At 41.8% G+C, this 16,555-nt stretch overlaps 1 protein-coding gene across 2 annotated transcripts in view; it reads left to right on the top strand.

Annotated features, from left to right (window-relative positions):
- Positions 1-16,555, top strand: part of LOC146035694 (vascular endothelial growth factor receptor kdr-like) — a 235,107-nt gene that overhangs the window by 140,091 nt on the left and 78,461 nt on the right. For both annotated transcript variants that reach the window (XR_014460700.1, XM_083159281.1), the window contains exons 10-12: positions 2,122-2,272; positions 5,751-5,871; positions 14,534-14,645. Coding sequence is in view for 1 of the 2 variants with exons in the window: in XM_083159281.1 (XP_083015407.1) it covers positions 2,122-2,272; positions 5,751-5,871; positions 14,534-14,645 (384 nt within the window). In the remaining variant the exon portion in view is untranslated. The remainder of the gene's footprint in view (positions 1-2,121; positions 2,273-5,750; positions 5,872-14,533; positions 14,646-16,555) is intronic.

The raw sequence follows: 16,555 nt of genomic DNA, 5'->3' as shown, positions 1-16,555 counted from the left end.
AATGTATTATTATTTGCTGCCCTTGTGTGATGTGATGGTCGTAGAAGTGCTATACAAATATATATTTAATTTTTTCTGGTATTTTTTTTTTCTCCCACAAAGCACTGTTCTTACCCATGGTGCACCTCACTTACCCATGATTCTCCTCCCCACCTCACTCCTTCGTTTGGCCTTTGAGGAGATTACACAGCTTTTGCAGTCTGCTGTATTGGAATCGTTTTTTCAGGGTAATTTGCATTTTTCTTGCATTTCACTGCAATTTCTTACAGTACTGAAGCTGTTTAGGGAAACGCCGGATTGGCTGAGAATCGCCGTTGGGGGCGGCGATTCTCAGCCACGTTGAATAGGGTGACACAGCTAGTCCCGGCGACTCCCGACGAATCCCTACGCTTGGCGAATCGACGTAAAAAAAACGGTGAATGGCTGGCGAATGTAAAATCTGAATCGCTGTGACCAACGATTCAGGTCATTGAATACCGCCCACAGTGTCAGCAGACCATTCGGTTTCATCATCCTGAGACTGCCACAAAAGGATTGAAGACGCTAAAACCAAATAACAAAGAAATGTGATTTGTATTATTCCTGGAGTTTTACAAATTCCCTAATGAATAATTTGCTCCTGAATGCTGAAGACAATGAGTGAAATGTTCGGCTTCCGGCACAAAGTTCTTCATTGAAATACGTTGTTTTCTTAATTGCTCCAAGTAGTATGTTAATCGGAAGCCTTTCCCCCTGATAACTATCAGCTGGCTTGATATCCTACCACAACTGCTTCTCATTCCTGAGGTTGTTGCCAAAACATTAATCCCAAAGCCCCTGCTTCCTTCTCACATCCCCATTTATGGAGTTAGCCTTGATTATGATATATTATTACAGGATTTCCCCTCAATGGAGTGGGTGTTTTTGTCATGACAATTAATGAGGCAAGTCACACTACAGAACATTACCTTGCTTCAAGACAAATCCATGTATCCTGGAAGTACAGTTCAAGCGACATGAGGAAAAACTATCATCTTATTATCTTAACTTACATACCGTTCATAGGAATGCTATAATAATAGTCAATGTTACAAAGTCAGTGTGCACACTTTGGAAGAACAAGATAATGGTCCATACATTGATACATTGTGATAAATAACACACAGTAGCAGTAAGTCTTCGTGTACTGAGTGTCTATTGCACCTTCTGCTTTATGGGACTGCAGATCTCCTCTCACTAATCCCTGTCACTCATTCTTGATGTACCTGTAAAGGCGGCACCACCTCAGATCGGCTTATTTGCTAGAAAATGCCGGAACACAACTAAATGGAAAGAAGGTTGATCATTTATTATAATTTAGAAGAAGAACTGTTGCACTGTGAAGGTGAAGGTTCATATTCTGCATATGGAACGAAATAAATATGAATATAGAACCACTTGGGCATATTCAAATCAGGGACTTCTACATCGGGCTAAATTCTGTAAATATTAGCCGGCCGCTGCGGTGGAATGTTAGACACATCGGGATACCTGTAATAACATGGTTACAATAGGAATACAGACAGTGATATTGGTATAAAACTACTAGTCAGCCCACTCCAAGCAAAAGCTTTGAAAGCTAGTCTGCTACCTTCTGTGTTTGTGCATGTGTGAGAAAGAGATGCAGTTTCACTCTCTACCAGCAGATGGCAGTGTTTTGAAGACTCACGGACACTAGACACATATATCGATAATACTACACAAAACTATACAAGAGCAGTATGGGAAGCTTTATGTCTGGAATTATGATGTTGGAGTAATATAGGAACACATAGGGCTATTTCACACATTCAGTATATGTATAGTTATATCTATGTTCTGCAACTGGCAGCACATTAGGATAGTGAGGACTATCAGTAGCAAAACAGGACTATGGATGGTAAACACTGTTATCTTTCTGACTTCCTTCTGAGTTTCCTTTCTCCCACCCTAGCCTTTACTGTATACAGTATCAATCACTTTTTTTTGTTGTTACTGCCCTCTGTTATGACTCAGATCAGCCCTACACTGAATTGTATTTCATACCAGCACATACAACCATCTGGCAATCCAGGTTTGATTTATCCCTATGTAACTATGTCCTTGTGTTTGCCCATTTTCCAGTTCAGCCCATCATCTATGAGAAGGAGACAGACTTCCACAGGGTGCAGCCAGTACTGCTTGGGGAGAGTCAGCGCTTCCAGTGTACAGCCTACGGAAACCCTCCTCCCACAATCACCTGGTACTGGCAGTCATGTCCACACACACAAACAACGTAAGTAATATCTCCCCACAGACCTTAACAAATACATCATATAGAAAAGGTGGGTGTGGGAGAAATACCAGACAAGATCATTCAAGTTAAAATATCCCTATACAAACAGAAATCGTTTCCCCTCATTTCCTCTTTTATGCAGCTTGTAATCACAAACCCTTTGGGGAAACTTTTCCAACCTTGATTATAAGTAATAACTATATTATAACGTAATCACCTATTAGCTTGCGTAATCCAATGAGAGGGTCACAATCTGGCTAATTTCAATGAAACTGCTTTGTTATTTGAAAAGCAAAAATGTTATACAGAATAGGTCATTTTATAAAAAATTCGTGACCGGAGAAATGACGACATACTACTCAGACTAAGGGCACTCTGCGCAATGCAGTACAGGTTGAGTATCCCCTACCCAAAATGCTCGGGACCAGAAGCAGATTATTCCGTATTTTGGATTTTTTTAAATATTTGAATGAGGTATCCTGAGGTATCTTGCATTTATGTTGTATAAGCACATCAAACACATGAAATACACAGACATTGTATAAGCACATCAAACACATGAAACACAAATAAATATATTGTACAGTATTTGTGCATGAAAGGAGGTTTTAAAACATGAAACAAAGTTTGTGTACAATATCAAACACTGAATTTGAATGCAAAGCAATAATTTCCTTGCACATATTTAATGCCAGATACAAATCATGTACCCAGTAGTGCCAGTTACAGATGTCCTCAATAGTGCCAGTTACAGATGTCCTCAGTAGTGCCAGTTACAGATGTCCTCAGTAGTGCCAGTTGCATATTATGTCCTCAGTAGTACCAGATACATATCATGTCCCCATTAGTGCCAGTTACATATGTCCCCAGTAGTGCCAGATATATATCACGTCCCCAGTAGTGCCAGTTACATAACCTTTCCTCAGTAGTGCCAGTTACATATCCTTTCCCCAGTAGTACCAGTTACATATCCTTTCCTCAGTAGTGCCAGTTACATATCCTTTTCCCAGTAGTACCAGTTACATATCCTTTCCCCAGTAGTACCAGTTACAGATGTACCCAGTAGGTAGACTATGGTTTTCGGAATAATTTGGATAACGGATATTTGGATAAGGGATACTCAACCTGTATGCTCTATGTGGATTAAATATGGCGACATTTTCCATACCAGAACTTGTACATATGTTTGTACTTTCCATCTATGTGGTAGCAGCTCATAGTAAGCAATACTCTGTGATGATGTGTTCAGTAAGAATGTACAGTGATTATTATTTGTTAGTTATTACCAGCTATTTATGTAGTGCACACATATTCTACAGCCCTTTAGGATATTATGCCATTCGTATCAGTCGTAGTGGAGTTTAAAATCTATATTCCCTACCACATGTACACATCCACATTAATGCTAGAGTTAATTTTGTCAGGCGCCAATTAATCTACCAGTATCATTTTGGATTGTGGGAGGAAACTGGAGTACCTAGAGAAACTCCCATGCAAGCATGGGGTGAATATACAAACTCGACACATTTGTGGCTACATTGGGTATCAAACCCATGACCTCAGTGCTGTGAAACAGTAATGCTAACCAATAGACCCTCCGTGTTGCCCTGACTCCCCACCAAAATCACTTGTCCTTGGTTTCATATTATTTTCTTATGTTGTGTTAAGCAAATCACATTTTTAAAACTAAAGAAAAAATCAACAACAAAGAACTTCAAGTGAACGAGGGGATACTTTCTAAACTAGTCTCATGTACAAAGGTTTACAACTGTCTACATTATATGTTTCCCTTTCCTTTGTAGAGATACATTTGAAGCGTTCTACTATGTTCAGAATATATGGGTAGAGGAGGTGCAGTTGAAACCAAGGTGGCAGTGAACACAGTAGACAATATATCTTGTGTGTTGTTAGCGTAGGGTTATGCTTATAGACAGAATAGTCTTATCTCTTTCTCACAGAAGTCATACAAGGATTTCTGCGTGATACTGTATGACGCATGCATTTATTTCCTGCTCTTGCCTGGTTTCCTCTCTTCTTCTTCTCTTTGCCTCTCTTCAAATTCAGGAGAATCAGATTGTGCCTATTGTTCTTTTCAGCCAAATGCTGATTTGCTTTGTTTCCTCTCAAATCCCTGACTTGCACTTACAAATCCTGAATGTCAGACCAACTATTGGTCTCTTTCCAACTGTGGGCCTCCCGAAGAACGTGCTAATTGTCCCAGCATGCCCATGAAATTATCAAAGACTCTTAATGAGAGACTGTCTCGCCCATCTGATGTTGTCTTTTACTCCGGAATACGCAATTATGGACAAGACATGATAGGTCGCAATGAGAGCATAAAACGCATTGTCTGCTGGACATTTATAGATCATACAAGTGGTAGCAGGCTGGCCATTTCCTTTGTTTAAACAAACAACTCATTGCTGAACGCAACATAGTTAAAAGCTTTAAGAAGAGGATTTTTTTTCTCTAAAAGTATATTGTCCACAAAGGCCCGTCATTCTGATCATACTGTATCTCAGTCATCTCAAAGGGGATACTCAGTACAGGGTCACGACTGTCGGGCTGGCCCAATAGTCGTGACCCTGTCCGATTCTTGGCAAGCTCAACACTGATTTGGCAGGCGTGATTCAATGTCCTGCCTGCCGAGTGCAGAGAAGGGGGTGTGGAGAAGGGAAATCGTCGAGCTGCGGCCGGGAGCTCAACAATTCCCGGCTGTTCTCGGCAGAACATGCCCAACTGCTTGTAAAGTTGAGCACCTTCTGCCGAGATCCCCGTTCAATGCTGTCGTGAAGACAGCATTAAATAGGGCCCCGCTGCTATTTCCCCCGTGTGGAGATTGAATATCCCCCAAAGTCTGCTGCATGTATCATTTAATAAATGTAACTGACATTTCTCTGCAATGCAGTATATTCACACATTAGTAAAATGATATAACATTTAAAAAACTAGACAGTGATCCAGGGCTAAAGTGCTGCTATATACATCCATGCAATCTCTCTTGGTGTGAGTGCTATACATGCACCTGCACAAAACAAGGGGGCATAGCCATGCCTCTCCTGGGTGTATTTGGAATTACATAGCATGGTTTCGATGCACTCACCCAGCTTTCTGGATGGCGGCTCAGATGTGCTCAATGACCGTTCCAGTCCTTCTGTGACATTTCATTTATTGAGATTTTTATATAATGCACATTAAACTTACATACTGTAGTGTATGGAAGCCTGCCTATGTGCAGCCTACTATCTTCTTCCTTCCCTTCATATCTCCACAATGCTGTTGCGAGAAGAATCTGGCACTGCTTAAGTCTACTGCATTTGCACCTATCTCCTAAATGTATATATACCATGTTTTAAACCTCTTAGTATGTTACCCATCAGTGTTTTTATTGGTGCCTATGTAGCGATCAGCCAAGTTGTGTTGATTGAAGTACAAATACAGTTCTGCAGTGTATAAATGCTCTTGTCTTCCCTGCAAGGTGCGATGTGGATTCCATGGTGGAAAAGATTCCTCTTTCATCTCTTGAACTTGACGCCACTGATATACACACAAGACCTGTTATTGAAAAAGTCAAAGTTACCCCTGAAGAGAAAAATAAGGTAACTTTATAGACAGGAAGTGTGCCTGTTCTTTCTTCATACTGTTTTCTGATTTCCTCATTTTACTAGTATGTTCTGCCACTGTGTTAGCAAATATGATGCTTGAGTTTAGAAGTACTGCACACTTAGGGGTAAATTTACTAAGAATAGTATTTCACGTGTGTTTGAATGTGATCAAACACAGGTGATATTGATCATGGGTTCTTTTTTAAAGCCAAAACATGGACATTTACTATGTTCTCTTGTTTTAGTCAATCATGTGTTCCGATGCTGTGTTTGGCTGTCGTGTTTGTTGGCAGCCAAACACTCAGGTACATGAAGCCTACACTGATCAATGAGATCTCTGCAGTGCTTCTCTGTGTACATTTTAAAAAACAGTACAGTACCAGGGATACCACTGGGCTTCAGCCTTGGACTTGGGTGCCTCAGAGGGGGGTGTCCCTATTATTGGGGGGGGGGGGGGCAACTCCCCCAGTAAACCCCAGCAAGTGCAGACAAGTTGCTACAGCCCCTCCCTGTCTAGTGGAACCTGGTGCTGATTTAAAAAAATATGAGGGACCTTTATGCCTTTTACCCCTTATATTTTTGCTAACAGGACTTCTCCCAGAGTACGGTGCCAGTTCTTAAAATACAGGGGGACCTGACATATTTTATCCCTTGTATATTTAGAATCAGGACTGGTTATACTTATAGGGGGACACACATTTTAATAGAGATGTCTGCACAGATCTCACTGATTTGTGCAGGCTTATCTAAACACGGTCCAGAGAGGAACATCTACAGTATCTGAAAAGTGCATTTTGTTCTGAGTTTGCTCAATTCACAGGTCTGCTTACAGAAATGATTTTGGGTAAATTCCTTTGTTCTACGTGAGTAAGGGTTGTTAGACACTGGGTCACAGTAGGGATCTCATCACCTATTTGTATCTGTCTTTTAGCATCTCTTAATATCTTAGACATCGCACCATCCTGCACTTGTCATATTATCAAGTGAGAAATGTGCAAAACCTCGCTGATGAAAGAATTGTCCCTGAGGAAGCAAATGGACCTTTTTCCTCCTTTCCATTATTATACTTTACCAGCATTTTAAAAGTCTACTCTCTGCTGTACATAGCATTCTATAGTACGAGGTGATTAACAAAGCTCAGAGGGCGAGATGTACTTTTCCTATGTATCAATACCCGTCCGCCCCGTTTTCCCCCCTCCCGTCCTCCTTTGATCTCCTCCTTCCCCAGGTGTCACAGCCGGGAGGACATCCGGCTTCAGGGGGGAGGAGGAGACGCAGGGGGGCACTGGCAGCCGCCGGGAGGTGACGGAGACCCGATGCTGGCCGCATATGTTAGTACATATGCGGCAGCATTGCGGCGGCTGCCATGCGAAGGGCGGCGATGTATATTAATACATCCCGCCCAGAGAGAGATAAAGCTCCTGTCATTTTACAGGCTGTTCAAAACATTACAGGAGCTTTTTTGGTTGCAATTTTCTCTCTGCACTTTATCTCCTAGCTTTGATAACCCCCCCCCCCCCTATGTTTTTTATATTTAAGGTACTTGTTTCCTAGCACGGCGCCAGCGATAAAAATTGTATCCATCGGGACCTAAAAAATTGCGTCGATCAGATTGCATGCAACCAAATCGCATGCGATGCGATCGACGCAATTTTTACATTGGAACCAATGTAAAATGGTCCCTGAGACCCGATTTTACATTGGCCCAATGTTAAATTCCCCCCAGACCCCAATTTTCATTGTATCCCCACCATAGGCGTGCGCAGCCCATTTTATTAGGGGGTGCACCATTGGAGGGGCGTGTACATCACGCCTACTGGGCATGTCCATCAAAGCCTACTGGGTGTGTCCATCACCGCCTACTGGGCACCAATGCAAACTAAATAGAAGGTGACTTATTTATGTATATGTGCTTCAGAATTAATCATTCCCACCAGACACACCAGAAACAGGGAAAGTGCTAAAATTTACACTGTAATGGCCATTACACATAATGCCACACACTGTAATTTATTATTTATTTATTTATTAACAGTTTCTTATATAGCGCACACACATTTCGAAACGCTTTACAGAGAATATTTGAACATTCACATCAGTCCCTGCCCCAGTGGAGTTTACAATCTATATCCCCTCTACTACATATACACGCACACACAGACATTCTAGGGTTAATTTTTGTTGGGAGCCAATTAACCTACCAGTATATTTTTGGATTGTGGGAGGAAACCAGAATACCCGGAGTAAATCAACGCAAGTACGGGGAGAATATGCAAACTCCGCACAGTTTGCATATTCTCCCCGTACTTGCGTAGAGCCATGGTGGGAATTGAACCCATGACCTCAGGGCTGTGAGGCAGTAATGTTAACCATTACACCATCTGTACTGCCCATTACACATAATGCCACTCTCCGTAATGCCCATTACACATAATGCCACACACCATAATGCCTATTACACATCACACACCCATTACATAGTATACCACATGCCATATTGCCCAATACACATTATGTCACACACTGTAATGCCCAATACACAGACCAAACACTGTAATTCCCATTACACATTATGCCACACACTGTAAGGCCCATTACATATTACGCCTCACATCATATCACATCATCATATTACGCCTCACATCGTTACACCCGATGCCCGTTACACCTCACACTGTGATGCCCATTACATGTTGCGCCACACACTGTGATGCCCATTACATGTTGCGTCTCACACTGTGATGCCCATTACACCTCACACCATGATGCCCCTTACATATTATGACTCAGAACATGATGCCCATTACGCCTCACACCGTGATGCCCATTACATATTACACCTCACACCGTGATGCCCATTACGCCTCACACCGTGATGCCCATTACACATTGTGCCATAATGCCCATTACACATTATGCCACACACCATAATGCCCATTACATATTATATCACACACTGTAATGGCTATTACATATGCTACCACATAAATGTCGCTGGGGGTCCCACACGCTGTACACCGTTCACCCATTTAATTCTTCTAACCTCATCATCGGTCCGGCAGAGCAGCGGTAAAGACCACTGGGTATACACAGCATGTAGTGACTGGGTATTACACAGCATGTAGTGACCCATAATCATATTACACAGCATGTAGTGACCCATTTTCACATTACACAGCATGTAGTGACCCAAATTCACATTACTCTGCACGTAGTAACCCATTGTCACATTACTCAGCACGTACTGACCCATAGTCACATTACACAGTGCATAGTGACCCATAGTCACATTACACAGTGCATAGTGACCCATAGTCACATTACACAGCCCGTAGTGACCCATAGTCACATTACACAGTGCATAGTGACCCATAGTCACATTACACAGCCCGTAGTGACCCAGTCACATTACACAGCGCTTGGGCCCATAGTCACATTACACAGCACGTAGTGACCCAGTCACATTACACAGCGCTTGGGCCCATAGTCACATTACACAGCACGTAGTGACCCAGTCACATTACACAGCGCTTGGGCCCATAGTCACATTACACAGCACGTAGTGACCCAGTCACATTACACAGCATGTAGTGACCCAGTCACATTACACAGCTCTTGGGCCCATAGTCACATTACACAGTGCGCAGTGACCAATATTGACCGATATTCACATTACACAGCATGTAATGACCAATATTCGCACATAGTGACCGATATTCACATTACACTGCGCATAGTGACACATATTTACATTATACAGTGCGCAGTGACCAATATTCACACGTAGTGACCAATATTCACATTACACAGCACATAGTGACTAATATTAGCACATAGTGACCCATAGTCACATTATACAGTGCGTAGTGACCAATATTAGCACATAGTGACCCATATTCAAATGACACAGTGCATAGTGAATAATATTAGCACATACTGACCCATATTCATATTACACAGTGCATAGTGACTAATATTAGCACATAGAGACCCATAGTCACATTATACAGTGCATAGTGACTAATATTAGCACACAGTGACCCATATTCACATTACACAGGGGTTCGGCGGGCGGTGTTCTGCTTGCTAAGCACAGGGCCGGTGCTACCATTAGGCAGCTGCCTAGGGCGCCGGCAGTGAGGGGGCAGAACTGAAGGGATCAGCACACTAATATGTCTCTGAAAGAGACTACATTATTTTACAACACAAGCAGGGGCATCGGAAAGGGGCAAGGGTAAGCTTCCTCCCCCCAAATATGGCAGAGGCGCTAACACGGGGTTGCAGAGAACCGCGCTGTGTGCATCTCTCTGTGCGCCCGCAGGCAACCCGGCACTGTCTGCGTGACTGTCTGGCGGCTGTCAGAAGTAATGCTGTAAATCGGACGGAGGAGAGGCGGGCAGCCAGGTGAAATCCTGCTAGAGCACTGACACAGCTACGCAGACAGTGCCGGGTTGCCAGCATGCGCACACAAGGGATGCATAGCAGCACACAGCGCGACTCTCTGCAATGTGCAAACCCTGTGTTGGCGCTCCGGGGGCGGTGAGTGACTTGGATGCTAGGGACGCGTTCCAGGCTGAGGGTAGGAGGAGGAGGGGCTGGGGGGGGGTTGTATAGTGGTTTTCAAGAGTTATGTGAGAGGCTCAAAAGTAGATTTTTGGGGGAGTAGGGGTGGCAAGCTAAATTTTTGCCTAGGGCGCATGAAAGCCTAGCACCGGCCCTGGCTAAGCAGCAAAAGATTGCTGCTTAGTGAGCAATCCTGAATTAGGCCCCCTGTTCCCCTCACTACATTCTCACACACAGCCCACTCCATCACAATATATGTCACTCACACACACTTACTCACTGGTCCCCAGTCTCTGCACACATCTTTAGCCAGGAGCCAGCCTGCAGCTGCACTAGTCCACCGACTCCATCCGGGCATAGGAAAATGCAGGGGCGTGGCCTAATCACGGACCCCCCGTGGCCCCGCCCCCTTTTGAAAATACTCGTGCTGACTGCTGAAGGAGCCCAGCCAAGCCAGCCCAACGCAGCAGCTGCTAGTCGGCTGGGGGAGGGGGCATTAGGAGGTGCTGCCTGCAATTGTGCTGGGGGTCATTAGGAGGTGCCTGTGCACCCCCGGCACCCCCCTTGCGCACGCCTATGATCCCCACCCTGATGGGTCAAATGCCCCCCATTGTTAACGCCACCCCTCGATTAACGCCAACCCGAAGAGTGGCGAGCGCAGCGAGCCCGCGAGGGGCGACGGTACGCGTCCTCAGACCTTTTCATACCCCCACTATCCACGTCGGCGTGGAGTTGATTTTAAACAGTGTGGCGAGTGCAGCGAGCCACCGAGCCCGAAGCGTGGCGAGCGGACGCGTATTACTTCACAGGTATTACGCGTCCCCTCGTGGGGTTTGCTGCGCTCGCCACGCTTCGGGCTCGGTGGCTCGCTACACTCGCCACACTATATAAAATCAACTCCACGCTGACGTGGATAGTGGGGTATGAAAAGGTCGGAGGACGCGTTCTGCCGCCCCTCGCAGGCTTGCTCCCCTCGCCACTCTTCGGGTTGGCGTTCATCGTGGGGTGGCGTTAACAATGGGGGGGGGGGGGGCATTTTACATACAAATTACCCATCAGGGTGGGTATAGAATAAAAAATCGGGTCCATTGGGCCATTTATCATTGTTCCCTATGTAAAATCGGGTCCATCGCATCGGTCGCTATTATAATGGCATACAATGGACCCGATTTTACATAGGAATTTAACATTGAATACAATGCATTCAATGTTAAATCGCGTTGGTCGCGTCGGTCGCATCGCATACCTTAACTTAAGGCATGCGATGGACACGATGGACGCGATTTTTTAATTGTCGGGGAAAAGGCTAAAAATAGCCCTAAAATCTCGTCAGTCGCGTCCATTGCATACCTTAAGTTACCTTAACTTAAGGTATGCGATCACCCACGACGGGCGCTGTGCTAGGAAACAAGTACCATATTTAATGTAAATTTAGACTTACGATTCCACTAAAAGCTTTATCCAAAATTCTATTAAAAATGCACTCCTGAATTCCCCCATGATCATGTCCTTAAAGTAACTTGCTAACAGGCATTAATTTACAGAATCCATGAAAATTTTAGAGATTTGTGTATTAGCAGGGTCACCGCACCTGTTAATCCCAGTGTTATTGGTACAGTATTTTTTGCTGAGGCAGGTGAAATATGAAATCTGGTATATTTATAATGAGATGGATTAAGTATTAGTATATAGATGTCAGTGTTCAGTATTTAGGATCAGCAGCAACCTGGTTGGCTATTTCACTGTCTGGCTCTACCAGTGTTCCTGGTTTTTAAGTGGATGCCTAATTAGAGTCTAGTGGTGCCACTTATGTTTTTTTTTATCTTACTTTTATTAAAATACTGTACATATTACCATTTATTTGACATTTTCTCATTTAGATTTTGTTCTGTTCTGATGGCTTCAATTAATGTTTTGTATATGAAGTGTCATATATAAATATATATGACACTTATGATGCTTTCTTTTCTTTATACCTTGTTTTACTCATTAGATTTCTACATTAAACAGCTAAAGCAACAGTGAGACTTGTGGGACATACAAATAGTAATAATAAAGTAAAATAGGAGTTTTTGAGGAACCATCAGATATAATAAACTGTTTAGCTGAATAAATCGCATTGCTAAATTCAGTTATTTTAAATTTTGAATGTTACAGTAAATATTTTTTACAATCTTTGAAGTGCAACTTTCCATCAGTAACAGGTAATCTATATTAACCAAAACATTGCCTAAATCGTAATAACAATAGCAGTGAAATATGTTATATTAAATGTCTACGAGAGATATTAATATAGTCTAATTCACTGTGTCATATTATGAAAGCCAGGTACATAAATGTATAATATAGGAAAAGATACAATGCTTAGTAGTAGAGCAGAAGGACCATCAGTCATAGTTGGAGTGTGTGTGTTTTTATAGTATGATCTATTGCATGAGATATACATATATCATACTTAGTTTATATAATTGTCTCAGTCACAGACTCACATTTACTGTAATAGCTATACCGACCTCCATCTTTCTCTTGACTGATTGCTAGCATTGAAACTATTTAAGGCATTCCATATGTCTCTGAAATATCACAGAGATCTTCCATTTATCCAGAAAGAAGTGAAATAAAAAGACTGAAGAACCATGAAGCCTTTGGTTATATGACTCGTAACGTTAAAGTATTAATAAGCATAATGCAGAAATGATTGGACCACACACACTGCTGGACCAAAATCAGGGAATCTGGGGCTCTTATTGTGATACAATAGATGTGTATGATGTGCTAATCTTGTCATATTATCGTGCATTTGTTCTGTTATTCAATTATGGAAATCCTTCTTAAGCACATTTCCATCATGACGTTGAAGTAAGGAGCTTGGAGATCTGTTGGCTTTTGATTGATGGTGGACTGTCTACTAGATTTCATTGGCCTCCCTTTCATTCAGAAATTATCATATAGGGTTTACAGTCCCTACACACAGTCCCTAAATAACTTTCACAGACTGAACAACCCGCTCCTAGAGAAGCCGAAATGTGAGTGAATGGGGAGAGACCAGTTCATCTGTCACTGTATGCAAATTCCAATGCACAGTCTCCCTTGTGTGCATCCATGTGTTTGAATGTGCAAGGACTGCACAAAGATATATTTGAATATATGCATATATTTGTAATTTAGCCATTAATACCCATTAACATACATGACTAAGTGCTTGGTGAGTGGCATATACTAAGTAGTATAAATTAATAAAAATATATTGTTAAAAAATGATATTGTTTCCCTACTCCAAGTAGTGTATGGTATGAAGTGGTACCTACAGTAAGTGGTATCTATGAACCACTAATAAATCAGCCTATTCATATGGTCACAGTTAAACAACTGACTGCATATAGCTGGCTGTATGAGGCTCCCCCATTTCCCCACGGTTATTGACTGTGTGTTATGGGGGGACTACAGTCCTCATGGCTACCACTGGTGAGCACCTGCTCCCCACTAAATAGTGCACAGTGGGGTGTGGGGGGGGGGGGTATGAAACCAGCAGCATAGCAGTGGCAGACAGGGTGACAGTTTAGATACTGTCTGATATCGCCAAACACTTGTATTTGATAATACATGATAATATCTGTTTCATTCAATGAGTATAGTAATTTCAGATTCTTGTAAAAAAAACAAATGCATATTATCTAAGAGATATATTTCCAATAACATTAGATGACAAGATTGTAAACTAACATAAGTAAGTAGGCTTCTTAGCCAGATGAATGCACTGCCAAAAGAATGTCCATGAATGACTCTGACTGATGCAGTTCTGCAACAAACTTGGACAGTACAGTACATCACCAATGGATTCCCCTTATTATTTGCATTTTAGTTTTTATGTCACTGTGGAAACATTAGCTGTTCTTGCTTTCCTTATACTGTATTTAAAGGAGAACTTTGTGAATTCATGGTTATCATGTCATATGGACAATCAGTGCCTACAAATATGTTTCATCATGAAAGCTCAGTGTTGATACTACAGCTTTAGATAAAAAAATAATTAGCAATAATTTGCATATAGTGTATATGGTAATCGGTAAATAGGGTATATTATGTTTTGCAGGTTGTGAGTGCACTGATTACTTCTCCTAATAGCAATCAGTCTGGGATCTTCTTCTGCAAAGCTTCGAACGAGAAAGGGACAGATGAAAGAATTATGCACTTCATCCTGTCAGGTAAATATAGTGATATAGTTATTTTGTACAGAACTATTGCTTGTGTATAGAGTAAAATGTAAAGTTTAGATAAAAAATTGCAGCCATGCTTATTGCCTCTTACACTTTGTTTTATGACTGATATGTTCATGTCTATATTTTCAGTACCAATAATATTATGATTTTCAAAAGTTGTATTGTGCAGGGGTTGCAGGTGACACCTGGGTGTCACCTGCGGAGGGTTGACACCAAAGTGCCAGCTCCTGCTCAGTTACAAGAGACGGGTGCTGCACTGTGACATAATGGGCGCACTTGGCTCCTGTCACTGTGTAGGTGCTGGTACTGTAGCCACAGCACTCTCCGGGGGCATAGACAAAACTAGGGTTCGGTCCCGGAGGCCACACCCACTCCCACAAGCAGGTGGAAGACAGTTGTAAAAAATATTACTGAATAAATATAATGAGTATTTGTGTGTGTGTTCTGTTCTCTGATAATTGGGGATAAGAATATTCTGACCTGACTGATACTGTAATACAAGAAGATGTTAAACCAGAGGCAGATGTTAAACCAAAATTTATGATATGAGCATACAAAATGGAGATGTGTAAATATTAAATATGATTAAAAGCTTGTCTGCCAGCATATCTGGACGAGATATGGTAATAATAACAAGATGATAAGCTGAATTCATATTATTAAATGATAGTCTTGGACTCATTGGTATACATATAAATATAATGTCAGTGAGCAGATCGGTAGTCGGTAGAAGTCCAAATCCCAATATATCACAGATGTTACTACTTCCTTCTTGTTATGTATCCATATTAGATATACTACACTATAATAAAATCTATTCAGGTGAATTTAGTGGTATGTTTCCACCTCACTCATTAGTAACATACACTTACCTTTATAAAAGGATCTCTACATTCAATATATTAGTTATTTATCTCCACATACTTACACCTAAATAATTATACTTAAAGTTATTTATTTCAGTGCACATTTTATATATTTTTTTATTTTATCACTTTAGTCTTCAAATCTATGAAGATGTATGAAGGCAATTACAATATACAGTACATTGTTCTCTTCCCAATAGTAAAAGGCTATGGGTCATTAGGTCGACACGGTCTAGGTTAACAGTCATTAGGTCGACACATGAAGAAGGTTGACATGCATGAGGTCGACATGGTCACAAATAATAGGTCGACATTGAAAAAGTCAACATGGTAAAAGGTTGGCATGAGTGTTTCATGGTTTTGGTGTCTATGTCGACTTAACTCGACATGGGCACTGTATAAGTGTACCGCGTCCCCTTGCTGCGCTCGCCATGCTTTGGGCGCTGTGTTAAGCTGTGTAAACGCGCTTTTATTTTTCCCTGTTTTCGAATTGATTTTGCTTATAGACGCAAAATCGAATCCACATCGAATGGTTTTTAGTACACTGTTGATCTGCATTCAATTCGATGCTCGCTCCCGTTGAAAAGAAAAATAGACTGTGCAGCCAAGGAAATATCCAATTTGATCCAGTAAATGGAATGTGTACACTGTACCATGAATGTAAATCGAATTCAATATCGAAATCGATATCTAATGCAAAAGTACAGATCTAATGCTAAATTGAATGGGAAGATCTAATGCCAGATCTAATAGAAAATCAAATCTAACATTAAATCTAAAGCAAATTGAAGTGTGTGTACACAGCTTTACTCTCTCTATGCATACTGGGATGGGAACGTATGAACAAGTCAGTTTCAAAATAAAATCAAGAAAAAATCATGTCAACCTTTTTCATGTCGACCTCCTGCTTGTGTCAACCTTTTGAACATGTTGCCCTGTTTCATGTGTTGACCTAATGACTTTGACAGGGCCAGCAACAGAAATCTTGGGGCCCCATATACAATTGTTTCTAGACAACCCCCTCCAGCA

This window comes from Crinia signifera, chromosome 9, assembly GCF_055691185.1.
Source record: "Crinia signifera chromosome 9, ASM5569118v1, whole genome shotgun sequence".
Taxonomy (NCBI): domain Eukaryota; kingdom Metazoa; phylum Chordata; class Amphibia; order Anura; family Myobatrachidae; genus Crinia; species Crinia signifera.
Note: the sequence above shows the minus strand (reverse complement) of the source record. Positions and strands in the feature narration are given on the sequence as shown.